Source organism: Lampetra fluviatilis, chromosome 4 (genome assembly GCF_964198595.1).
Source record: "Lampetra fluviatilis chromosome 4, kcLamFluv1.1, whole genome shotgun sequence".
Classification (NCBI taxonomy): domain Eukaryota; kingdom Metazoa; phylum Chordata; class Hyperoartia; order Petromyzontiformes; family Petromyzontidae; genus Lampetra; species Lampetra fluviatilis.
The window spans coordinates 5,157,554-5,185,428 of NC_136278.1; the positions used below are offsets into that span (position 1 = coordinate 5,157,554).

The 27,875-nt window shown below is 41.9% G+C and overlaps 1 protein-coding gene across 6 annotated transcripts in view; it reads left to right on the forward strand.

The window, feature by feature from the left end:
* The window catches only part of LOC144931507 (disintegrin and metalloproteinase domain-containing protein 12-like), a 162,731-nt gene that overhangs the window by 70,419 nt on the left and 64,437 nt on the right, over positions 1-27,875 (forward strand). For all 6 annotated transcript variants that reach the window (XR_013636574.1, XM_078855435.1, XM_078855437.1 and 3 more), the window contains exons 6-7: positions 21,169-21,364; positions 23,561-23,626. Coding sequence is in view for 5 of the 6 variants with exons in the window: in XM_078855435.1 (XP_078711561.1) it covers positions 21,169-21,364; positions 23,561-23,626 (262 nt within the window). In the remaining variant the exon portion in view is untranslated. The remainder of the gene's footprint in view (positions 1-21,168; positions 21,365-23,560; positions 23,627-27,875) is intronic.

Below are 27,875 nucleotides of genomic sequence, written 5' to 3' on the forward strand. Positions count from 1 at the left end.
ACAATGCTGTTAACGCCCTAAGCAAACTAACTGATTTCACCCTTCGTCCTGAGCCTCTCTTCAAATGCTCCAATACTCCCTGCGACAGCCTCTGTTCACGATTCCTCTCGGTCATCAAGGTGCTTGTTATCCTTTTCATGCAAATGTCATTTGGCTACCTGTAGTGATTTGATTAAAATGTTCTTCTCGCAGAAGGGGGCTGACTTTGCTGAAAGAAATAAAAAAGGGAGCATTGCATTTAAAAGCAGATGATTACTTGAGTTTTTTTTTTAGGTTGCACCAGAGAGAGAGAGTTCATTTTGAGACAGCAATGGAGGGCACAATCGGTCAGTTTGAATGTTCCAGAGTGTGCCCATTTCATGGCAAATTAAACAACGATTGTAGAAATATAATATGTTCAATTATCCATATTGGCCACAGCAGATGGGTCCAGTCGATCTTACATCAATCACATTGCCTGCCACTTTGGAGTTTCAAGTAGATCTTTACATTTGCGGAATAAAAAAGTCAAACTGATGAACTACCACTACCACTGCACTCATTCATATCCACTCATTTATACTCAAGCGTTTAGTTTGTTGTGTGTTTCACTGCCTCCCTTGTGTTGCGGGTTTTCTTTCTGTTATGAGTTAAAAAAAATGAAAAATTGCAATAACATGGCCGTGTTATGTGAAAATGCAATTCACTGTACACAGCTGCACGGAATCTGAGATGTTAAAGCTGTCGCATTGCTTATGAGACCGCACTGATCTCCCTTGGCTTGTGTGCTGCATGTCAGTTAGTGCTCTGCACCTGCAGCTCTGTTGTTGGAGACAAAACATCTGGTTTTACCGCATGAAAGCAGGGCCCTCGAACGCTTGGGATTACGCTTAACTATTAGCAGCCCTTACAGATGATCATAAGCAACGTAATTTTCATTATGTGTCGGAGAATTAGATCAATACTGGTGGGATAAGTTTTGGGTTGAAAAATGTTGGATTTTGGGATAATTTTTACAACGTGAAAAGTTTGCGGGTCTTGGCGACAACAAAACTGACGTCACACCCCCATGCTACGTGACAAAAACAATCAGGTAAGTGACGTAATGTGACATCGTTTCCAGTGATATCATACTTTCTTATTAATCTTTAAAAATAAAAAAAAATTCTCTAAAAAAATCGGGAACGTACTGTATACAGAAGTAACAAGAAGTTGTCTTAATGTTTAGAGTATGATTCTAAACATACTGCAATACTTCATTTTAACACTTATTATTTTATTATCCACACTAATTATTGTATCATAACCCCTGTCACTGGTTTATCGAATATGATTACAGGATATAATATGTACACAAAGATAAGTGAGTTTGAGCAATGGGCCTGTTTGATTGTCAGTCTCTTATTATAATTCTCAACATGTTTTGATTGTCATGTGCGTGCATAACAAGAGCATTGGTGTGGTAAGGTTTCCAGGAGGCCCTGACTCAACATCAGCTAGGGTCAATCCACTTCTCGATGAAGGCCTCCCCAAGTTGCCACGCCACCTTCCGTGATTCTGCGATGCAATGATAGACCCAGCAACTGCACATGACCTGATTTCATCGCTCAATCTCTTGGGATGACATTCCTCTCAGATACATTCCATCTGTGTAATTCAAGATGAAAATTTGAAATCATTCATGCACCATTTCCCTTCTTCGTAGTTTAAAAGGAGTGATTGTGTAATTAGTACACTATCGAAAGGAAGAGATTCATTTATAAGTACTCTATACAGACAAAGACAAAGATCCCCCTTATAGCCTGAAACAGACTGTTGCAAGCACCTATAAAGGCCGGCATGGCACACGAGGGGGTGGGTCGCCAACACCGCGCCCGGCCGCCTTTGCTTCCCCAGTGACGATGTTTGCACACCACACCAGGTACTCATATAAGGCTTAGTCGACCTAGGGGAGGCCCATGACCTTTTCAGATAATCGACACTGGTGTTGACCACGAGTGGGAATCGAATTCGGGTCGCCGGGTTCCTAGCGCAGTGCGCTAACCACTACACTACCGCTCCCCATACTCTATACAGAATACACACACACACGTACATGTACACGGCGCATCGTATGTGTAAAACTGCACTTGATAGGTTGAAATAGATTGCCAGAGTTTAATTATTTCATTCATTGATTTTTCATTCATTATTTCCTGCGTTGCATTGATCAGCCCATAATGTGTCTAACGCTGCTTAGACAAAAGACCTCGCTGGGCCAGTGTTTGGTACAAAGGCTGGCCGTAGTCGTATAGTTAGAGGGGGAAGAAATAGTCTTGATTGGCTTATTGTGCTTTTTCCCACTGTGAGATAAGGCAGATTTGAACAAGCTACTCCAACACTTCCATTGAGTATTGTATTGTAAATTATACCCATGTGTGTGTGGCAGTGTACGTCTGAACACCTGGGGTGCCATGGTAGCTCATGCACACGGTGGCGAGATGTTGACTACCTCGCCTGGTATACAGGAGCGTGTGGGTTTGATCCCAACCCTGGCGCCTATATATATGGAGTTTGCATGTTCTCCCCCGTGGTTGCGTGGATTTTTTGTTATCCAGGTCCTCCGGTTTTTCCCTCCGCATTTAGAAACGACATCACGCGTTTAGAGCAGGGGTCGGCAAACTGCAGCAGCTCCGGAGCCACATGCAGCTCTTTAAGGACTGTTACGTGACGTTATTTATTAAGGACCGCTGTTTTGTATTAACATGCATTGCGGGTCTTGAAATATTGAGGTTTTTTACAGAATTCCAAAAAAAAGTGGCTCTTCTTGTTATGTTGGTTGCTGACCCCTGATTTAGAGCATTTGGCCGCTATAAATGTCAAAATGTGAGACTTTGTGTGAATGGCGCTATATATAAATGAGTTTTACTTACACTTTGTTGAGCTCTCATTTGTGGCCAGGTTGCTTCTCAACAAGAGCTATATAGCTTAGTGCGCCTTACCTGTTCAACTTGCCGTGTTAGATTCAATAATGCAGTAGTTATAAAGCAGTGGGTTTGGTGTTACTTAACTTGTTGTGAGAAAAACACACATACTGTATATGATTTTGACCATCAGCATACATTCGATCTATCCGATTACATTTCATGATAGCCGATTACAGAATCGTACATGCCATCTTTGTTCATCAGTGGTTATAAGAATCATAAAAGGAACTCATTATAATCAAAGAGTGAAGCCTTGAAATTAGAGGGACTGTCATTAATTTGGGGGCTGGGTGACAGGAAATGATGCAAGATTATATTAGGAAACTGCTTAAAAATGCACATCAATGTAATTTAGAATATCATTGTAGAGGGTTATATTTTCCTATAAATTGCATTTGTGGCCTCGATAGTTTATTTTGGTACAAATCTAAAGTCCAATTAAGAACACTGCTGAATCAAAATGGTTGGCAATCTCTGGATCAGTACTGTACATATTACGTGTTATTATCAAACCTCAACTTAATTTAAAATACATACATTTGAGTAGATAAGTTTCAGTAACAAATTGTTGATCATTATTTATGGCGTGATGTCAATCCACTCATGGATGAATGCCTCCCTATGTCGTGTTGGTCACGGGGGCTGTTTGACCATACTTCACCACACTGGTCATTATTGATTAGTGAAGTTTAACACGTAGGCTTTCGCGACCAATGTTATTCATAATCAACGTTTTTGGGTTTAGATCGCGTTATTTATAAATGTGTCGTAACCCTCCACCACCCGACACGGCCAATCAGTAAAATGTTGTGGCTTCAACACACCGGTGGGCTAAAGCAGTGAACTATTTGTCTTTTGTCAACGTGACACTTTTTTTACTGATTGGCCGTGTCGGGTGGTGGAGGGTTACGACACATTTATAAATAACGCGATCTAAACCCAAAAACGTTTATTATGGTTGATTAGTAAAGTTGGGGTGGGGGGGGGACCCAGCACCGGTTCATATTTCACTCTCTGCTGATGTTAGCTGTTTGCTGGGAATAGAACTCGGGTCACGAAGTTCAGCACACAGTTTTTAAACCATTCCACCAGCACTCCCCTGCCCATCATATTCATGAGAAAATATGTTTACAAGATAAAGTGCAGTACTCCTTCAAAATGAATATATGAAATGTATAATGCTTTTTCAGTCTGATAAGATACATGTGTTTCATATTTCTGACTGCATTACGATGAGATATTTCTTCTAAATAGGCCGCGTGTGTGGGGCACATACTTGCAAGTTGAAATATACTTTTGTTTCTGGCACAGAAACCTATAATCATTTGCATAATGATCTCATGTCATTCTGTTTTATACTTCCAAACATACAACAGCATATATTTGTGTATATATGCCTATCCGTTTGACAGAAGTCTTTATTTATCCGGAAGAGATCCCGTCGGTGAAAATAATAATACAATAAAATAATGTTGTTTTTTTTCACTTTTTTATTTTATTTTATTATTTTCACCTACGTGACTTTACCGAAAGAACGACATTTTTGTTCTTACAGCTACACGGCGACAACACTCCTGGGAGAGAACACTCTACGAGCATGGCACTGTGCCCTAAACTATTTGCACACCTAAGGTTGTTCAGGTTTATGTGCGTTATCTCATCCACAGTAGACACTTGCCATGGCCAGCGAGCAGACGGCCCGCTATATATGGGGCGGTGTTTGCTCTGTGTTTAGTGGTTCCAGACATGACTTGTCTGCGACTGGCCTAAGTTACATTCCCAAAGCGACTGCCTGACATTCGTGTCTCGGTGCCCTGATCACGAATTCTGAGCAACACGTGTGTGTACGTGTGTGTGTGTGCGTGGCCAAATGTGGCTTCTGCTTCTCGCAGCTGTGCCGCTAACTTGTGTTGTTGACACACCGTTCATTTTCGGAGGACTTTTTCCTAGACTCGCCATCATATGTGGAACGCTGACAAAAAAAAGTTGGAGGCGAGGAGCGCTGTTGGTTCATTGTTCACTTTTGGTTCATTGTTCACTGTTGGTTCATTGTTCACTGTTGGTTCATTGTTCACTGTTGGTTCATTGTTCACTGTTGGTTCATTGTTCATTGTTGGTTCATTATTCACTGTTTGTTCATTGTTCATTGTTGGTTCATTGTTCACTGTCGCTTCATTGTTCACTGTTGGTTCATTGTTCACTGTTGGTTTATTGTTCATTGTTGGTCCATTGTTCACGGTTTGTTCATTGTTCACTGTTGGTTCATTGTTCACTGTCACTTCATTGTTCACTGTTGGTTCATTGTTCACCGTTGGTTCATTGTTCACCGTTGGTTCATTGTTCACCGTTGGTTCATTGTTCACTTGGTTCATTGTTCACCGTTGGTTCATTGTTCACCGTTGGTTCATTGTTCACCGTTGGTTCATTGTTCACTGTTGCTTCATTGTTCACTGTCGCTTCAATGTTCACTGTTGGTTCATTGTTCACTGTTTGTTCATTGTTCACTGTTGCTTCATTGTTCACTGTTGCTTCAATGTTCACTGTTGGTCCATTGTTCACTGTTGGTTCATTGTTCACTGTTGCTTCATTGTTCACTGTTGCTTCATTGTTCACTGTTGGTTCATTGTTCACTGTTTGTTCATTGTTCACTGTTGCTTCATTGTTCACTGTTGCTTCAATGTTCACTGTTGGTCCATTGTTCACTGTTTGTTCATTGTTCACCGTTGGTTCATTGTTCACGGTTGCTTCATTGTTCACTGTTGGTTCATTGTTCACTGTTGGTTCATTGTTCACTGTTGCTTCATTGTTCACTGTTGCTTCATTGTTCACTGTTGGTTCATTGTTCACTGTTGCTTCATTGTTCACCGTTGCCTCATTGCTGCCCTGCTGTAATGGTTAGCATACTGTGGACACAGGAGTTTAAACAATGGGCACATTTCTTAAATCCTCCAGCCTCTGTCCACCCAGAAGTACCTACGGGTACACAGCAATTAGTTGATTGATAAGTCTTGTGTGGTGGAGTAGCATGTGGGTACTTCCACCTCTTCCAAGATGTCTGGCCATCGTAGAAGAGTTGGCCAAATATATTTGAGGGCTCTTTCAAAGGCCACTCTCATGGAGGTCCTTCAAACACCAGTGGCATAAGAAAGCAATTGCATAGCTGTAGCTTAACCTTGTTAGCTTACTGCCATGTAGAGCTGGGCATGGTGCCATCACATGCCAGTGATTCATCACTTTTGAGGGAAGCGTTGGTGAATCATGCAGACACACCTACTTCCCTGCCAAGAGATGGTTGTACAGCAAGCGGGATTGTGAAGCCAACTATGTAGATTCTAGATTTGAAGCTTTCGTGACTGCAAGGATTCATACTCTTAGGCTTTTTTCGGTAAAGTCACGTGGGTAAAAATAGATAAATAAATCGTTGAAGTAATAATAGAAATAAAATAATAAAATAATTTGTTATTTTATTTCTATTATTACTTCTACTAATTTTCTTTTTTTACCTACGTTACTTTACCGAAAAAAGCCTACGAGTATCAACTATGTAGACGTTCAAGAACTATCTCCTCATTTGAGTGGGTTTCTCCATGTAGTCCATGCACAACCCATTCCTTCAAAAGGAACTGGCAAAGCATCCCAGTGCAGAACCCTCCTGAAAAAGTCAAGACTCAGCGAGGCTTCTACTCATGACTGACGTAAAAAATATATATATTAATATCGCTATCTGCCAGAGACTCAATGTCCAGTCGGCACTATTGAGCGTGGAGTGAAGCCGGCTACGGTGGATGGGTCATCTGCTAAGGATGCCGAAAGAAAGACTCCTCCCGCGGGAGATGTTCAAAGGACGTCCTCTAGGCAAAAGACAAAGAGTCCGCCCGCAATCGCGCTGGCAAGACCGGGGCGGTGCCGCCTGGCCGAGGAGAGACCGGCGGTCCGGGAGCCACAGTTGATGCCGCTAGGCGGAGGGCAGGGCAGGATGGAAGGCCTTGGTGGAGTTACTGCCTCACGCAACCTGATTCGGTTCAGAAAAGCGGACCGACATTGATTTTGATTGAATATCGTTTAGCACAATATTGAGGATATTGTGGTATAAAAAACAGAATTATTATTATGACTGGTTTTTTTTCATAATTTACCAGAAATTCTTGACTAGTTTTTCTATTTTCAACATGGAATTGCTTTTGGTAGCTGTCTAGCATTAATATGGCTTAGTATGCTACGCTCCCAGTTGCACATTGGGGGAAACAAAAAACAGTTTCTTTTCAAGGATCTCTCACTTAGAAATAAATTATATAAATAAAACAATTAATGCATGGACTCGCACTGTTGTGACAGGTAGAGTGACGCTTTGCGGCAATGCTTTACATAAAACAGCAAATCCTACTTAGACATCCAGATTAAAAATCATAAAGTAACAAATACAAGTGGTTATTTAAAAAAAATACCCGGACAGCTCAAATCCACTGGATTCATCAAAGCATTTTATATGAAGGATATTTAATACGTTAAAATAATAATAATGTTATACTTTCTTAACCCTATCATTTAGTAATACTGTACCATAGCCTCCTGATGATGACACTTTTTCCATGCATTGTAAAGAAACTGTTGGGGGCACGTCTGGTAGGTGTTTTTTTTTTCATCAGATTTTATAACTTTATTGACAACGGGCACAAGTTTGGGGTGCACATTACTTTCTAGAGTGTCTAATAATGCAAGAGGCTGCTGTAACAAATATCACAGAAAATAATATTCCTACATATCTTACTCCTAAACATTTCAAAAATTACCTCTTGTATGTTCGACCGATGATCCGGAGAATACACATGTCGCTATTTCAATTCGAAATGACATTCTAGCTCGGAATATAATTAGAGGCACGTTTTGGGTTTCAGACAAAAATTGTAATTGTCTGGCCAGCAACCTTCCCAGGCTGAGCTTTAGGGACACCAGGTTTCCTCCGAGTGGAATGCTTTCTCTGAATACAGTGGTGCATCTGGTCTTTCCCGGGCCAATATAGACCGTATCCGTTTTGGACCAATGCCACATTTTCCAGACTCGGTTGGAAAACGCTTCGAGTCGGTCTTAGCAGAGCTTCAGCAAGAATTTGTGGTTATATCTTGAAGCGATGCAATGCTCGTGGGGGAGTAATTTTCCTCCAGTAGGCCTGACAAATGTTTTACTTCATCCAAATTCTGCGGGCAATTAAATTGGATTTCTTCTTGTCACTTGCCATATCGAATGCGTTCCCGAATACAGCGCACTGTCTTGTTACGAGTGGGGTGGTTTTATTTTGTGGGGAAGGCTTTAAGATCACATACCTTTAGCACACTGCCATGAAGCTCTCCCCAACCCCTTAAATGGTGCTCACTACGGCCGGTGATATGGCATGCGAATGTTCAACTTAGCATGTTTATGCAATTTCCTAAAATATTTACCATCAACATTAAAACAGGAAGTTTGGGAATGATTTATTTAATGAGATAAATGCTTAATTAAAGTCCTTTACACGTTTGCCATTTTTGTTGAAGTATATTGTGGACACTGTCAACAAAATTACATGGGTATTACACGCTGAATGTGTTGTTCCCCTTATGCTTATGTTTTCAGTTTAGAAAAGTGTTATATTTTTCTGTTGACTCCTGTACAGTTTCATTGTGCTGTTTGCACGTGTATATGTACCCACATGCTTTATATTCCATATTCATGTCATTAAACCACCATAGCACCAACGAATGGCCGGCGTTTGAATCCAGGGTATTTCCTTTCAGACATCACGTCAGCCTCCTCCATCTGCCTCAAGGACATCAAGCGAGCATGCTAAGTGTGCACATGCAAGATATCCCGTGACTTTGCTTTCTAGTGCTTACAGCATACCACAACTGTCATTAATTAAAGAGAAGTGTCGGCGTTACTAAATAATAAGGACCCCCGCACCGCCCTGTGTTGAGTTGGAGGAGATCCCCCAGGTAAAACTGTTACAAGAGAATGTATCTTCTTGGTTCTTTCGGTAAAGTCACGTATTATTTTATTATGTTTTACTTTTATAATTTTATTACTTCCCTTCTACGTGACTTTACTGAAAGAACCAAGAAGATGAATCCCTGCAGTCACGAAAGCTTTAAATCGAAAGAGAATGTATAATATTCATGATAGTTTATTTTGTAATAATAGTGGAGCAAGTCCAATGCAATGCTTGTGTGTTCAAGGGAAGCATGAGGGTGGTTTTTACAACATTCTGACCTGAACGTGCAAAGTGCCTACGCCGATACGAACCATATTCTTTGTTTTTAATGCATTGTTTAAGGAGTCACTCTTCTTAAACAATGCATTTTTCATATATTTGCTGAAGATTGTCGATTTTCTCCAGAACAGAACCGTTCTTCCTTGTTCATTTGGGTTCCCCTGGAGCATCTTCAGCTCAACATCACCATCATCACCATTCTGTCTAAACGCTCCCCACGCAGGCGCTCCCTCAATTTGGAAAACCGCTGAAAGTCACCGGGTGTCAGATCTGGTGAAGAGGCAGCATGCCGGAGTTCCTCAGAGTGGCATTCCTTGACAAGCACCAGTGGCCTTTGCAGTTCCTGCCGTGCGTGTTGCCGGGGCATTGGCGTGATTCACTCATGCAGTCGATGGAGCCAAGTCTGCATAATATTGACCTGCGATTGTCTCCTTGTGTGGCACGAAGTCAATATTGCACTAGGCCTTGAATCGCTTGGGTGTTGGAGAAGCCGGGTTTTTCCATTGCAAGGGGACAACCCCATTTCTGAACTCGGGGTCGTAATGTCCGATTCAGGTCTCTTCACCCGGTAATAAATTGCCTCTTAAACCTGTCCCCCAGTCTGCCTTTGCCCAGGTTCGAGGTTTGTCATGAGAAAGCTATCGGATGTTTCATCTTGATGTTGCACGTAAGTCATTCGGGGGACTCGACGCCCAAAACGCCGTGTTCAATCCCAAAACGCCGTGTTCAATCCCAAAACGGTCACACCCGTCCCCGAAGCGTGAGGGGGGGGGCTATCTGTGCAAAAGTGACACACGGCGCTTGTGCAAAGTCACGTCTTACACAGCTTTGTTGATTCCCGATTCACCGCAGACGCCAGGGTGCCATGGACCCTGGGGGGATTTTTTCAAGAGTGATCCTGTCATGGTCAAATTCTGAAGGTCTACCTTTTTAACTGTTGCCACATTGTCCACGTCCACTTGAAAGCGTGCATTCGTAAATTCCAATCAGTTCATTGTCCACCGGCGTCAATACTTTTGTGACAGCACAATGCTTCATTCTGATTTTTTTTTGAGCATCCATCAGCATCTACCTGCAATATATATGAAGCATAAATAATGAACAACACAATTCCTAGGATCATGCCCGGGCTTTATGAATGTAGTCAACGTGGATTAAAGTGCCTACAACATCAATGACCTCTGCTATTTTTGCTTCATAGTCGGCTAGTAAACTATTTGTTCTATCCTACTAAATAAAAACACATCTTACTCGCAGTAACTTCATTTATACAGATCTGCAGGTGCATTGACAATTTGGCTCATTGATTCAATATGTGCGGTGTTTGGGCTGTTCAGAAACTTAAATAATAATGGCTTGGGATTACTCACCAGAGTCTGTTATTGGAAATTAACGATTTAAAAAATATTGCATGAAAATTGCGGCCATTACATTTTTAACGAAATAAAATATCGTGAAATGTCTAGACTCTTTAGGATAACTTATTTTGTTGTAATACTTTTTCATACACTTACATTTATCTTTTACACTTAATCAAGAAAAGCACTCAAAACAAATTGACCCCATAATTACACAACATTCCGGTTTTACAGTTAAAAGATAAGAGAGGAAGGAAACCCACAATGTGAAGGAGATAAGTTGCTCAACGTACGTTGAGAAGAAATCGCACCCACTGGCAGTCGTTTACAAGCAATGCCCAAAGTAACCTCCTCATCTATGGTACTGTAATCGTAATGAAATATGTTCTAGCGAAAAATCGAGAATAATATATATTTAACAAAAATATTCTGTGCTGAAGCAAATGTTCATTGTGCAATAGGTCGATGATCTGAAGAAGTTTGGGAAGGAGTTCGACTTTAGTCGGCTTTTAAAAGTTCACTCATTCTGCTTTACTCGTACTCAGAACTAGCGTTGAAATACGGTGTTTTTTTTGGAACACTTTGCTGTTTTTTCCTGGATTTTTCTGTCGCGTGTAGTCACTTTAAGATGTTTCTTGTTCATGTTTTTGTTTGTTGCGGTTGCACCCGAGTCAAGAGCCGCATGGCTCACAGGGTTATCTATACCTAATAAATGAAACTGAAAACTGAAACTAGCAGACACAATCCCTCCTTCACATCCATCCCTCCACGTTAAATATGAAAGCATTTTAAACATCCCATCAGCGACACGACCTTCTGGGAACACATTTCTGCAGCCCACCTTGTTACAGATATATGAGTGCAGTATCTTGTCCGCTTATTTATTTTTCACTTGTATTATCCACAACTACATGTTTTAGTAAAGGATCTCTGCTATGAAGAGGTGCCATTTGCCCGCACATTGCCCATTCCAAATAAATATATTTGTTTTCTCTTGTAGGGCTGTGTCGTTGTCAAATGCGTTGAGTTTTTTTTTCATATCAACAATGAGATTATGGGTGCGAATCTACGCAGTCATTCCAGCAGTAGAAGTACAATATTTTGTCGTTAATATTACACGGAACACTTTTTTTGCAGAGCGTATTTAAACATGTGTGTCTCTAGTGTGGATACATCTTGCCCGGCAGTTCAAATGCCCGATGATGATGATGATGACGACGAGGGGACCGTGGAATGAGTGAACACCTCTTTTGGGTGAAGTCAACATGAGTTATTTCACGGAAAGAATCACTCCGAGCATCGGAATGTAACTCGAGACTGTAAACAGGATATGAATGACATCCGATGTCAGAAGCCACTTGTGCCTGGGTGTGGATAAAGAAGAAGGTCTGTCGAAAGGGACTTCAGAAGAGATATTTTATTCTTCTTGGTTCTTTCGGTAAAGTCACGTAGTAGGGAAGTTTTATTTTTATTTGTATTATTTTATTACTTCCTTACTACGTGACTTTACCGAAAGAACCAAGAAGATGAATCCCTGCAGTCACGAAAGCTTTAAATCGAAAAGATGTTGTATTATTATTACCACATCAGCTTCGGTGAGATGTTCTCTGACAATGTGGTGCACTGCTAGCTGTGGTAGCTCTGATCGAAAATGCCATCGTCACGTGGCTCCTGATGGCGAGAGCGCTATTGTAACGTAGCTGTGGAAAACGGAACGAGAAGTAAAGTATAAGAGTGTGCTTGCATGTAGATATCCGCTCGCATCCTCTTTCTGTCTTTGTGGGATGCCATACCCCCATGCGTATCTTCAGACCCGGAGCCTCTGTTGTTTTTGTTGCCCTGGAGATGCTGCGGAGACCCCCAGTTGAGATGGACAATCCTTAGTGTCTCATGGAATCAAAGGTAAACCGGAGTGTTCCTTTGCAATGAATATTAATATAACCCATTGTTAACTCGCACTATATAAATGGTAAAGGTGCAGCCCTGGAACTGCTTGCTCACACCTGCAGGTGGAAGGGCTTCCACTAGAGGGAGCTCAAGAGGACCCCTCTAGAGGATGTTTCTTTTGGCCTGCTCTTCCACACTGGCGAGACGTCTTGAAAGAAGGGGGAACTACCCACACTTTACCCCACCACATGTGAGCTGCCAGTCGGCGAACTGACTCTAAATATTGTGCAACAACAAATACAACTGTTAATGTGCAGATCTGTTTTTAATTTGGAATATAAAATGAATGACTTTATCCGTAGTCGTACACCGCAAAGTCTACCTGCAGTCCGTATTAATCGGAGGGCATTTCTGTCAGGAGCTGTTGTTCACGTCGGTGGCTTAGAAATTGTAGCAGCTTGCGTAAATCTACGGCGGACCCACTGCCTCTGGGTCGAAGAAGTTAAGATGCAAGCCGCATTACCGGTAGCCATGGTAATCTTAATGCCATTGCAATCCTTGGCGATGGTATCTGTCAGACAAAATCACATTGCTGAGAGGTGCAAATGAGATGTGAGGCCTGCATTGAGCCAGTTCACAGATGTGATCCTTTACTTCCACGGTCTCTACGTCTGTGTGAATGTGTGTGCGCTTGCCAAGAGCATTTACTCTAACCAGAAGGCGAAGTGTGTGGTGTGTACGTACGTATGTACGAGAGAAATAGTGTGAGCGAGTTGGCAGATGGCAATGTGTCTAGGGGCGATGGTGCTGTTCTGTTTTGTATTATGTCTCTTAAGTTAGGGAACTGCTGCATCTGACACATCGTTGGACAACAGTAGCTTATGAAATGATACCAGGATCATTAGCTTTGTGTACATTGCATTTAGTAACATTACCTGGGTTTGGACAACACTGCCGAATGAATCGTCAATCGTCACTTAAATGCACACCCTGTAAAAGTAACCGTTAACCACACCAGCTTGCTTTTAAGAGCACTACTCTTGCTGGTTTGTGGACAAATGTGCTATAGAACACAACGTCTAGATAGTGCACAACAAATCATGGATCGGAGGCTGCCAGGTGGCTCACGGGGCTAATGCAATGTCAGGGCACTGAGCTGGCACCGCTGAGGTCATGGGTTCAACTCCAGGCAACCCTTGTCATGATTTAAAACGGGGTTTCAAATTGAGTGAGTTGATGGACTCAGCCTGGTCACCAATGACTGCACAACGAGGTCATATTACATTTGGTTTTCTATTTAATTCAGGTTGAGAATGCTTGGTTTGTTGTGTGACACTCTTCGCAGTTCATAGAAAATTACCAAAACACCCACAATAGGGCTGACATTGGGAGCTAATCAGAGTTGAGCCCGCCTTCCTCCCACATGCCAAGCACTCACGAATGGAATTACCGCGAATCTTTACTCTCTCGTGCTGTACAGCACTCTCCAGTGTGTTGACAGGTCGAACCCACGCATTTGCAAAGCACAATGCCCGATGTTTCACTCCACGTGCTGCGAGATTCAATTCAGATCAACCGAAGGCAGTGGAATTGATCAGTATCGGTGGGTGAAGGCAAAGTGTGCAGGATTGTTTAAGATGAAATTCAAATGCATTCAATTCCTTAAGTTTCGTAGCGGCTCGCTGAAGCAAAATGTTGGACATCGTGTACAACCACTCCCCCTTCCCATTGCAAATAAATACATGGTCTGAAGTGTTGTGTCGTGGGGATGTTTAGCAGCTCATAGACTGTTTTTTTGAGGGTGGGATAGGACAGTTGGACAGGAAATGTGGGTGGTGAGGAAGGACTGTGTGGAGGTCACCAATGAATTATTCGTTTTGGGCCGCTTAACGCCGGTGCATTGCTGATTTTAATTATTCATTTCTGACCATTTGCTGAGCAAATGATTCATTTCATGGGAAGCAGCGCAACACGCGTTTATTTTTTTAAGTAAAAACTTAAAATAATGAATGATTCTCTTAAACAATAATGAGTATCTTCGTGAGCATGAAATGATAACGATATACGCGCAACGACAAAGGAGGACGTATGAACAACAGTTGTATAATTGGCAGTAACTTTGTATTTAGATTGGAACACTAAGCTGCAGATGAAATGTGTAATAATTTTCCCTTGCGTGGTTATTCATAGATACAATGTCATCCTGCTGTTTACAGCGTTGGATATTTATGGCTACTGTAGGTGCACCACGATTGGTCAATCAGCAGGTCTGGTGTGGTGGGGTAAATTGTGGGTACCTCTCTTACATGTGTGGCCTTCGTCGAGCAGAAGGCCAAGAACCCTCTACAGAGGCTGTCTGGAACTCTCTCTGTTGGTGGCCCTTCCAGCAGCAGTGCCACGAACAGGCAACTGCTTGGGCTGCACCTTTATCTATTTTGTTTCCTTACTCACTTAGTTGCGGTTATTGGCAAGTGTTTTTACAGAGTTGTGTATTATTAGTTTATTGAGCTATAAGGCTAGTTTATTTTTTTATCTTTGTTTTTGTGTTCTGAACAAATTACGACATTTTCTTGTAAATGAAATAATACAATTATGCAGACTCACGCTTGCGAATATTGTTGCATAAGCCATGTCATGGCTAATCAAGCCAACAGGTGGATTTTTATGAATGGCATGCAATACATAGCCAGAACGATAGAGGTGAGGTCAAAAGCTGTGAAACAAAAATGTATGAATAAATCTGCTTCCATTCCATATCTCAACAAAAGATTTCAGCCGTTTGGTATTCTAGACTGGCATTCACCAGCAACATTTGTTTAAGCGCACAAACGCTGCTCCGCTTTCGACCTTCTGGGTCTCATCAGCGGAGGCAGGTGCGATAAGCACTGTTGGTTTCACCAAATGTTATTGGTAAGAGCCCTCTCTCTACATCATGGTCCATGAGTGCACAAAGCAACAGAAAGCTTCGATTTAAAGCTTTCGTGACTGCAGGAAATCATCTTATTGGTTCTTTCGGTAAAGTCACGTAGTAGGGAAGTAATAAAATAATAAAAATAAAACATAATAAAATAATTCTCACGACGTTTCGGCCACAACGCAAGCAGCCGTCCTCAGGTGAAGAAACAGGTATGTCGAGAAGACAGCGTCTGAATGACACGTCTTCTCGACAGACCTGTTCTTCACCTGAGGACGGCTGCTTGCGTTATGGCCGAAACGTCGTGAGAATTACTTTATTATGTTTTATTTTTATTATTTTATTGTTTTATTTTTATTATTTTATTACTTCCCTACTACGTGACTTTACCGAAAGAACCAAGAAGACAACAGAAAGCTGTTATGAACCATTGTTTTATTCCTGAGACTTTTTGACATGCTTGTCTGATTGTCTCACCTTGTTACGGACGCGCCACTTGCAATGTGCATTTGCAACACTGTACAAACTCAAGTGGGAATGCTGCCGCGGTGGCACGGAAGTTGAAATAAATGGTCAATTGTTACTTTGAATCTTCCCATCTCTGTGCACCCAGTGGGTATAAATGTGCCCACCGCAGTCATTTAGTTTAGTGTCGGTATTCCCACCTCTTCGAAGACATCTATCCAGCACGGAGGTTTATGCCAAAATACCCACTTAGAGGGAGCTTTCTGGAGCGGCCTCTAGCAGAGGCACTTTCCACAAGCATGTGTGCGAGCAGGTAATTTCAGGGCTGCGCATTAACATTGTATTAACTTACGTGGCCGCTTTATCCTTTGCTGTGGTCACAATTGGACATCGCTGCACAATATATTCACTTTATTGTTGCATGAATTTTTTGTTGAAGGCCTCTTTTTTCTGACACATCTCCAATTAAGCTAATTTCCTTTAATGACACGGAGCATGGGAGTGATGAGGACACTTGCCAGGTTTTTTTTTCGTTTTATTTCCCAATCGGTTTTTTTTTGTTTCAAAGCATATGTGTTGTAACCTAAGTGTGTCAACTTTTTCAAATTTATGCCAAAGTTAAGGCCACCTGAAGTAAACCATAAAATACATATGTTTTAGATAATAGCAATTTTTTTAAAACAAATACATATTTTATTTGTATGTAAACGTATGCTGCACTAACATAACACATGTGTGCAGAACAACTACAACAGGCCTTCCATTAATTTGCATCGGATTTTTTTTGCTTAACAGCCCTTGGGATTTTAGTGAGAAGGGGGAAATGAATTGTGTTTTTAAACCAAATGCAACGGGCGCCTTCCAAGAATTTAAAGCCTTAGGCATGGGAAATACTTCAGAAAGATAAAATGCCCAAAAAAAGCAAATGCGTATTTATGAGTGTTCTCATGCATACTCGACGACCATCTGCACTAGTGTGAATGTTGCTGTTCTTTTTTTTTTAATCTTCAACTCTTTACAAATATACAGAAATGTTTCTTTGCATATTGCAAAGTTTGTTGTAGAGTGCCGATGTATTTTTAGTTGTTACATTTTGTCAGTATTTTTTTTCCCCCAAATATTTTTTGGGAAAACCACAAAAAGGTAAGAAAATGTAAAATGCAAAAATGTTTTAGTTGTCAGGTGAAAATTGTATAGTCATGACAACAACTTAAACGGCGTTCACATGGGGGTCGTTGGCATGCTCCGGGTAAAGTATAGGTGAACTTAACCTCTGCTGGAGGAGCTCATCTGGACTTTACTCGGAGCTTGTCGGTAACCACCTATGAAAACCCGATTTAATCTCCACATTACGTCTGGAAATGTTGTTTATCCTCTTGAAAAGACCCAATAGGATAACAAACAAAAAATGGTTTGTCATCCGAATTATTGTGCCGTGGTAAAGTTCACCATGAATAAGAAAACCGTGTGAGGTAGACTGATGCGAGTTGGCAGTCGTATTTTATGCTTTTACAGCACCTGCTGTTAAAATAAAGACACAGTCTTAGTGCGATTTTATCATTGTTGATTGCATGATTGTCAGGACAGAGTAAGAGTACCATATTATTGGGTTTTTTCGGTAAAGTCACGTAGGTAAAAAATTAAAATTAATAAAAGTAAAATAAAAATAAAATAAAAAACACGACGTTTCGGAGGCAACACAAGCCTCCGTCTTCAGGTGGAACCGTCACAGCACGATAGCTGTATCAGTAAATGATACAACAAGCGTGCTGTTATAGCTGTATCAAGTAAATTATACAACAAGCGTGCTGTGACGGTTTTATTTTATTTTACTTTTATTAATTAAAATTTTTTACTTACGTGACTTTACCGAAAAAACCCACGAATATGAATCCTTGCAGTCACGAAAGCTTCAAATCTAGAATTAAAAGTATCATGCCGCGTGTCGTTCCGCATAATGCCTGACGTTTCACTACACGTGTTGGGAGCGAAACGTCGGACAGCTTGCCGGACAACACAGGCAGAGGTCGCAAACGGGTTTTGATTCCTTACCCGTACCCGTACCCGGCCGCACCAGGGTCGCAAACGGGTACCCGTACCCGTACCCGGCCGGGTACGGGTAGCCGGGTATCGGGTAGGGTACGGGTATCGGGTACCTGATTGCGACCTCTGGGATGAAGCCATGTTGCAGGCGCGGGTGGGTTGATTCTAGGAACTTGAATTGTGAGAAGAGACAAGACGTTGGGAAATGAGTGACTCACCAGTGACTCACGGTCTACCCGTACCCGGCCGCACCAGGGTCGCAAACGGGTACCCGTACCCGGCTGGGTACGGGTAGCCGGGTATCGGGTAGGGTACGGGTATCGGGTACCCGGTTGCGACCTCTGACACAGGGCACAACCTGAAACTTACACATTTAGTACCATGAGCTTGTCACTAGAGGGTTGCCATGGAAAAGTAATACACCTGCACGTAGCTTTGTAGTGGGAAAACTATAATGGGAATAAGCAATGTGGAAGGTTTCATCATGAGTGTAATCAGCAATGAAACAGCAATGCCAGATGAGCCCCCCATTTATCCAATCCTATCTCCTGCCGGACCTTATTGTGGCTTATTCTTCCTGACGTGCGCTCTACATGATGCCTTCTCCACCCCGCGATTGACGTGCCAATGAACATGCACGTGTTCTGCCCAATTTGATTTAACGATAATAAAATATCTTCTTGGTTCTTTCGGTAAAGTCACGTAGAAGGGAAGTAATAAAATAATAAAAATAAAACATAATAAAATAATTCTCACGACGTTTCGGCCACAACGCAAGCAGCAGTCCTCAGGTGAAGACCAGGTCTGTTATAGACATAGACAAGCCCAACATTAAATTATATACTGTATTACTATACACCACTCTATACCTTAGAATGATACATAGTGTAATATTACACTATGTATTATTCTATCCACCCTACTGTATATCACACTGCTGTATATTCACTATACAATTACGATACTATATATTGCCTTATACATTGTGTTAAACATTGCAATTTTATACTATTTATTATTATACAATCTGCTATACACTATACCATTGACCGTCGAGTGAAAGATACTAAGCTTTAAATCGAAAGATAATAAAATAATTATTTACAACCCTTTGTCAATCCACTGTTAATTTGTTGTTGGGGTATGGGGGAGGGGGGTTACCATATTTTGACCTTGCTGATCGATGTTTGTTGGTGCTGGTTGGTGTGGTTGCTCGAAGGTCGGGGTGGCCCATGACTGATTCTGGTATCACTCACCGTTGCTGTTGTTGTTGTTGGTGTTAGCTGTGACCAGGAGTTAAACTCAAGTTGCTGGGTTAATGGTGCAGTGCGATAGCCCCTGTCCCACTGCCGCACCACTATCTCTATCGAATCATGGGTTGGTGGCACATTGCTGAGCGCACTGCCGTAGCGACCTCCCAACGTGAGTTCAATTCCTGGCCACGGCTACCATCAGTGGCGAGTGATAGCTGAACTGGTCCCAGGGACCCCTTTCACCAACTCGCACTGACCAGCGTGGTGAAGTATGGTCAAATAACCCCCATGACTGCACTGCATGGATTTGTCGAGCTGCGGATTGACAAGTGGCTGTACATTAATATAGTTTAAATTATTTATTAATGCGTTTTATGGATCATATTTAATGAAAAAAATGTTAATTGCAATATGTCTGCATTGTCCTTGTTATTGGTTATTTAAATATTCGTATTAACACCTAGATGCATTTTGAAAATGCCAGAAATGATGTTTGCATCGTTTTAGGGAACGTACTACCATGTAAAATATTTGGCCGCTAAGATGCCTCGGATTTTCTGGTGATTTGTGAACCTCTGGACTTCGAACACACGAGACACTCTGCTCGTTTGTCAATCTCCAGCATATTTCTAGTGGGCTATTTGCCTGCTGAGTATCCTGATCCCAGTGTAGCTCTTCTACTAACGCTGTGGGCAGCGGTAGCTCGTTCTGTTGACATTCCATTTTTTATCTTCTTGGTTCTTTCGGTAAAGTCACATAGAAGGGAAATAATAAAATAATAAAAATAAAACAATAAAATAATTCTCACGACGTTTCGGCCACAACGCAAGCAGCCGTCCTCAGGTGAAGAACAGGTCTGTCGGGAAGACAGCGTCTGAATGAAACACCCCAGGCTTGGAGCGTATATTTAAGCTGGGTTGGAGGGGGACGAGCGCCTTGACAAAAGAATTTGCATATCAAGAGGAATTTAGCATATTTATGGGAAATGCAGATATGGGATTAGTCACTACTTGTGAAATGCGTAGGAGGTGGGCGGGGGGTTTCAAAGTCATATTATGCCCGTGCATTATTTTTTACTCCAAGTTTCATGCTCTCTTTGCAAACGTTAAAGTAGGGGGGGGTGGTGGGGGCGGGGCGGGGGGCTGTGTTCCTAAACACCGGCCCGAAGAGTCAAATCCGACTCGTCAACTCAATAAATGCGGTTTCACGGCATCACTCAAATCTGTCAATGCAGCTTTAAATGAAACGTTAATTACTGTCGCAGTAAGTTTTAATTAGTCGTCCTGTTCGCACGGCAGGCAGGAGCCACGTGGGGATGCGGGGGGGGCAGTGAGCTGTGAGGGATGCGATTGAGGACTTGTGTGCGGTAGAATTCAGTGCGCTCTCGCTACCCCGCATTCTGTACCCGTGCAGCTATCCTTTCAACTTTCATGCGTCTCTTCTGAATACATTTTCATCCCAATTCCTTGTGTCATTATTCTCAATGTACCTTTCATCTCTCTCGTCGTTTTTGTCAATACACCCCATTCCTGTTCTGCTATCCGTGTATTTATTTATTTGTGATATGTTTGTGACGTGCAGATATCTGCACATTATGCAAAAGGTTTGGACATCCCTGCGTTAGAGCATAGTGCAGGGGTGGCGAATCCTTTAAATACTGAGGGTGGGCAACACGTTACCACACACTTGAGTCACTTAGCACTGTCAGTGATTGAGTATACCTTCCTTATAAACACGGCGGTGCTCGGTCAAAAATATTCCTTTCTGCTTGTCGATTAGTGCAACTGAGATGCTTGCAGTGAAGGATTCATATTGTTTGTGGGCCGTTTTCAAGTGGTAGACTTCATGTGGCCAGAGGCTGTATGAAATGAAGTCACAGACCGGCCTGTAAGCTGTTTAAGATTCCCATTCTTGGCGTAGTGCAATGCAATCGTTTTTTTTTTACGGAGCATGTTGCCAAAATTAAATTACAACATCATTGTCTGGATGGCGCCGACAACCACGATTAAAAAGCCATTCGGACGAAAGTGCGATCCTGAGCACTTTGCATTTCCCCCAGGGGGTTCGTGATGCTGGGGCAGGTGACCTACGCAATCGAGCCGCTGGAAGGAGCTGGCGATGGGCGCCACCGCATCTACCGCGCCGACCTCCTGCTCGCCCACGGGAGGACGTGCGGGCACGACCTCCTGAACGAGACGCACGCGCGCCACAAGCTGCCCGTCCTGCCGCCGGTCGACTCTCACGGCCACGCCAGGGTGAGGCCGATGTTGAAAGGGAGGCGGGGGGCGGTGGGAGGTGGCTCGGTAGGAGAGCGAGCGCCGAGACGGCACCGCCGCCATCCTCCCAAGTTCACATCCGGGCAGCCACTGCTGCCCCCCGATTGCAACTGGGTTCTTCCGGCACTGAGTTGATCTTCTCGACCAGCTCAACAATGACTGCGACAATATTCAAAAATAGCGATCGCATACAATTAGTTAGTTCCTGTGCTCTCTTTGACTGCATTACACCTGTACAAATGTAAGTTATCCGTTTGAGTTTTGCGCGAGAATCTCAGAGCAGAGCTTGTGGGAAAGTGTGCCCCTGAATGTGCAATGGATATGAAATGTCACATTAAGCATTCTTAAAAAAAATAGAGTTCCTGTGTAGGAATTGCCTTTTACAGGCCATGCCCAGACAAATGGGACATGCTGTGAGTGTTCTGAATGGATTTTTCACCTCTAGACAGGCAACCGATAGCACAACCGGATTAAATTGGGAAAATACAAAAAAAAAAGGATATGCCAAGAGTCAGTGCCGGATTAAGGAGTGTTGAAGACCCTGGCAGCTGACCTCTAAAGGCTCTGAACAGCTGATGGCCAATGTAGAAAGCAGTGGACTAATTTTACATTTATCGCTCAGTCAGTAAGGGGAGGGGGGGGGCATTCCGTTAGGAGGGCTACTGGCAGTTGTCATGGGGGCCCATAGGAGCACCAAAGCCCCTGGAAAGGCACAACGTGTTATTGGGTTAATCCGACTGTGCCAAAAGGTCATTGAGCCTTGATCACTTAATACAGCCCAGCAAGATAAATGGGTACACCACAGGAAGTCGATCGGCAGGTCACATGTGGCGGGGTGAATTGTGGTTACTCCCAACCTCTTCTTCAAAGACATCTTGCCAATGTGGAAGAGTAGGCCAAAGCACCCACTAGAGGGCCGCTCTACAGCTCCCTCTCGTGACAGCCCTTCCGCCAGCAACGGTACGAGCGAGAAATTGCAGGGCTGCACCACCTTAACGCAATGTTCTAATTTTGATGTGGTGGGATAGATTACCTTTTTAAATCCTTTATATTAAGTTAATTTGCTTGCTTGCTTGCGCGCTTACGACCATGCAAATCTTTCGGTCGTTTTTTAACCGACTTCCCGTGATCCAATCGAGCTGACATTTTGCACACAGACTCGTTGTGCGTGACAATTTATTTTCGTGGAAAATTATTTTTCCAAAATTTTACACTTTTTAGGGAAAAAAAAATTATATTCAATTACCAATTGCTTAATGGTGGCAGGCAATCATCTGACCCATAGGTGGCAGCCATCTCAAGCCAAATACCAATGTGATAAAAATGAAACTCTTTCTCAAGAAAAACAGAAATTAATAATAAAATCAAACCGATGCCACACATATAAAGGATTTATAGTGAAAAACTTTGTTTTTACGGGTTAATTTTACGATGTTGAAGTTGGTTAATCTCTGGCAGTCTTGAGAGACTCGTATTCGCGAAGCAGGACTGCACGTCCTTCTTGCGTCACTTACATTTGTTCTCTTTTGTTTTTTTGTGAGCTAACTGAAATGTCACATGAATTTTAGTTTGCGGTATATGAGCGACAGGCCATCAGACTGTGGTTTTTTTGTGTTGTTGGTGTTAAAATTAAATGAATTTACATGCATATGTTTCAATATCACAGGCTTTGCACAAATCTTCTTGATAACTTTACATTCCATTAGGACAAAGCCTCTGATAGCCAGCCAAGGATGTAACCTAGATACCCTGTAGTCTGCTGATATGATATCATTTTATAAACATATCTGCTTGTATTTTAATGGCTCATGCACTTCTCAGCTCATCTCTTGTGAGGTTTAGAATGCTTTCCTGCCTTATTATAAATGTGTTTTTTATCTACAATTAAACTCGTATAATAAGCCACTCAAAAACATGCATTCTGTGCAGTGGAATTGAATGCATGCCAACTTGGTTCAACTGTTAAATTTGTATTAATGGTTACAATCGGACTAATTTCCATTGAAATGAAATTATACGAGCAGAGGTAATTGCCTGGGCCTTTTAAAGGAGCTTGTATGTTATGGAACTCTGAAATTTACAAAGGCTTTTATATGCTAGTGCCTGGTTGGACAAAGTCAGCTTTTAAATGTGCATCACGTAACAATATTGTTCCCCATTTTATATATAATTCAGCTCAAAAGAAGTGCTTTGAAGAACATGAAGTACGTCGAACTTATCATTGTGGCAGATAATGCAAAGGTAAGCCTTTGGTCATGGTATATTAGACAATTGTTCACAATGCACACTTTGACCAACAAAACAACGTGAAAGAATTCTTCACTTGATGCTCATTAAAATAAGTATTTCACGATACCATTTCAGATACAAATATGCAAGCAGACAATTCGCTCGGCGCAATATGTGCACGCAGTATTTGTGTGTTTCCAGGTCAAGGTGATTTCCCACTTTAAATGAACATTGAAGCATTGCTTGTTCAATATTTACAGCCTTCAGTCAGTGGTAGACATTCAATATTCCTACAGCACAGGGCAACAGGTAACGACGTCCCCACAAAGTGGTACTCGTTGTATCGACTCTGGAGTGATGATGGGCTGAGTCAGTTATAAACGCATAGAATTGTATTGTTTGAAAACCAGACTGAAGGTAATGGCAGGAGTACTATGATACATTTTAATTGAACTGGATATGATACGTTTGTTTCGCATTGTAACATTATTCCAATTATTTTGATTTTACAAAAATCAGCTATGTAGGTAATTCGGTGTAAACATAGCATCGTTCAAAATATAAACAGATGTCCGCGTTTTTTTTTCAACCAAGGAGTTAGCAAGTGGGCTGTCAAGGTGAAAGAAGAAAATTGAATGTTTTTTATGAAGAAAAAAAAGTGACTGCAAATCTTTCTGATTATGTGATCACAGATTGGGGTCATCAATATGCCTCCAGCAACAAAATAAAATGAAAGAAATGCCTGGACCGTGCCAGAAATCCGACTGACAAGAGTTCCTTTGTTCAACTTGAATTCTTTACTCTTGGGAAATAAGACAGTTTGGCCTTCTATAAGGTACAATTGCAGAGGGATCCAAGAAGGTCAAATGCAGGCTACTGCAGTTCATGAGCTATACCAGAAGCAAAGGTAGCACAGCAGCGAAAGCCTGGTCAACAAAGCCCAGGCGGGCTCTTAATAATGCAGAATGTAGCTCAGCCACCTACCGACAGCCTGCCTAATGAGCACGCTGCTAAAATTATGTTGCAGTGGACTTTACATTTTTTTTATTTGCAATGCGCTTTCATGCGTTTGTTATTTGAATAGTGCACAATCAGCAGGCTGGATGTTGCACGCAGCTCACTTAAAACAGGCCCCCGCATTGCCGTATTTCACATCAGTGCTCTCCTAAACGAGGATTTAGGAGTGAAATTACATTCCGCACGATGCAGCCAAGCTGCACGGTGGTACATTTTGTTGATACAGGTTCCCCTAGTATTCAATTCAATGTGGTGGCTTCGTTTGAAGCTTTGTCTGCAGTAAATCATACATCACGCACGCGTGCACGTGGGTGTGTGTGTGTAAAAATATCACATTTTGGACGGCTTTATTGTCAATGCAAATGCACATTTTATATTTGTATAAATGGTAGCCAAAGTAGCATCACAATTATTGTAAGAGCAAAGTTTTGCTGCTGTTGTCGTCAGAGTTTTGTTTTGTTCTCCATAATTAGTACAGGCGTGTAAACATTATTGCTCAAGATTATATTAACAAAAGACGTTACTGTGCAATTACTATGATTAATGTTTTTTTTCAATGCAGCATTTTGTTGTGGGGACTTTTTTTTTCCCTTGCAAATGGGTTGTCACATTAAAGGCAATTTCATTAAGCCCGTAACCTGCCCAGGCTTGCCACACACGTAGCTTTCATTAGTTTATGTTTGTGTTCCTGGCACTTGTAATGCAAACAATGGCATCTCTAATTATGTAGCTGGTGCTGTCTTGGGAAAGGCTACTTCCACAGCTCTATACTTGGCCAGCCCAGGGAAGAAGGAAAAAAAACATTCAAGATATAGAACTAACGATCTCGAGTGTGTTTGCCTGCTACAATGGCATGGCTGTTAAATAATGGAGGCCCTTCTTCAAACAGAAAACTACCACTAAATTGTGCCCCGGTTTCTGATGTATTGGCTGACACATGGAGGTAACAAACTGTAAGCGCACTGAATTGCAACAGTAATGCAAAGATAATTGTGTCGAAGAAAAATTGCTCCTTAAACAAGAAATATTGTTCTCTTTTAAAGGGTGAATGGAATAAAAACATAAGACTCTGTTAGTCTTGCAAGTGTTTGATTTATTCCTCCTGGCTTTGCTCTGCTCGATAGGGAGACAGTATGGCGCAGGACGTATAAGCTTGCAGACATTCTTTCCTTCATACTTACTCCTCCTGAGGAGATACGTAGGTCAACGTTGTGCAGACATTGGCGCAATGGATTTATTGTACCCACGCTCTTTGCGCTTGTGAGCCGAGACCATTGTTGTATTTGCTCTTTAATATCGTTGAGCTGGGAGGGATTTTTCGATGGCCATTCCTAAATTACTTTTTCAACAGTACGACAGTCCCTTTGTGAATTGTTTTTTTGGGAAGTCAGATCTGCCAATGCTCACATTCTACCATGTCCTTTTAGATCGCGAAGCTATAAGCACATGTACGCTCGACTGGAGCTGTTGTAAGTAAATAAGTAAATAAATGAAGGGCGTCCTTTAGATCCATTAGTGACTGAAATTAATTCATAATGGCTATTGTGGCGGGATTTGTTCTCTAAATGTTGCATGTTAAAATGTAGGTTACGGACTATTTACGTTTTAGCGTGTGCGCTTGTGCTCTCTAATCTGAAAGTTAGATAAACAATTAGCCTTTTTTACATAAAGTAAAATAAATGCAGATTATATACGTGTGTGTATATATGTAAATACGTTTACACGTTTACATTCTGCGATAACTATTCTCACTACTGTAGACTCAATTATTATCGCCAATACCGGGGAGGACAGCCATGGATAATCCAAAATCGCGGATAAACCAGAAAAGATCAATTTTCCGCGGATCTCTGTGCCAAAAATGAAAACTGAAAAAAAAGTCGGATAAATCGCTCAAAATGAAGCACAACTAACGATTTCGATTAAGTGGATCGCAGAGCCACGCCAATCAATCCACCTGCTGTAAAGATATGCAACTACTGTACTGTAGGGGCGATCACGTGGATGTCGGTTCAAGCACGTGACTTGTAATACACACTTCCAAGAATAACAACGTCTAACTGTTTTTAGATTATTAATTTGGACTCAATGGAAAACCCACGAGTTATTAATTTGTCAAAATCTAATGTGCGCAATTAATTTGCAAGTGGGATAAACCGCACGCAGATAATCGAGAGTCTACTGCATGTTATATTTAATATGGGGATGCTGCTGTGGTGTCTTGTTTAGCACTTTGGATTTGCAGTCGAGCGGTCGTTGGTTTTATTCGACCTTTAGGTGCGGCGGTTGCAACAATGCGGCACTTTCCTTACACTCGCCGCGCCTCTGTCTACACACCTGTATAACCTAAACTATAAACTCAACTGATAATTGTTTTTTTACCCTTCTATCTGGCAACAAAACTGACACCTTTTTTTACAAGGAGTCATGTTTGCATAGATCACAATACCTGCAGCCATAATGCAAACAAAAAACATAACTCTGATAATATATGCACTGTCCTTGAAGTTGATTGGTCCACACCCGAGACAGCTTTCCTTTGAGCCTAGTCTCACATGGGTTGGACCAGATGACGCCGAAAGGTGCACAACTCAAAGACAATGCACCATCAGAGTATTAGAGCTCGGGGTAAGCATTTACACCATTGGAACCTCATTTGCCAGTACAAAATATGATAATTGGTTTTTTACCCTTCTATCTGGCAACAAAACTGACACTTTTTTTTACAAGGAGTCATGTTTGCATCGACCACAATACCTGCAGCCATAATGCAAACAAAAAACATAACTCTGATAATATATGCACTGTCCTTGAAGTTGATTGGTCCACACCCGAGACAGCTTTCCTTAGAGCCTAGTCTCACATGGGGTTGGACCAGATGACGCCAAAAGGCACACAACTATAAAACAGGTGTCAGTTTTGTTGCCAGATAGAAGGGTAAAAAAACAATTATCATATTTTTTACTGGCAAATGAGGTTCCAATGGTATAAACTCAACTATTTTTATTTCACCAGGTAAAGCCCACTGAGCTGTATCGCTATTTTTCAGAAACGACTTGGCACACAAATGATAGCTCAACAAAGTGACTTATTACGTGGAAATGTATTGCAGCCAAACACTCTGAACGCATATTTCTAAATGTGGAGGGAAAATCCGGAGCACCAGGAGAATAATCCACGTGACAATGGGGAGATGGACATGCAAATTCCAATGAAACAGGCGTCAGTGTTGGGGTCGAACCCA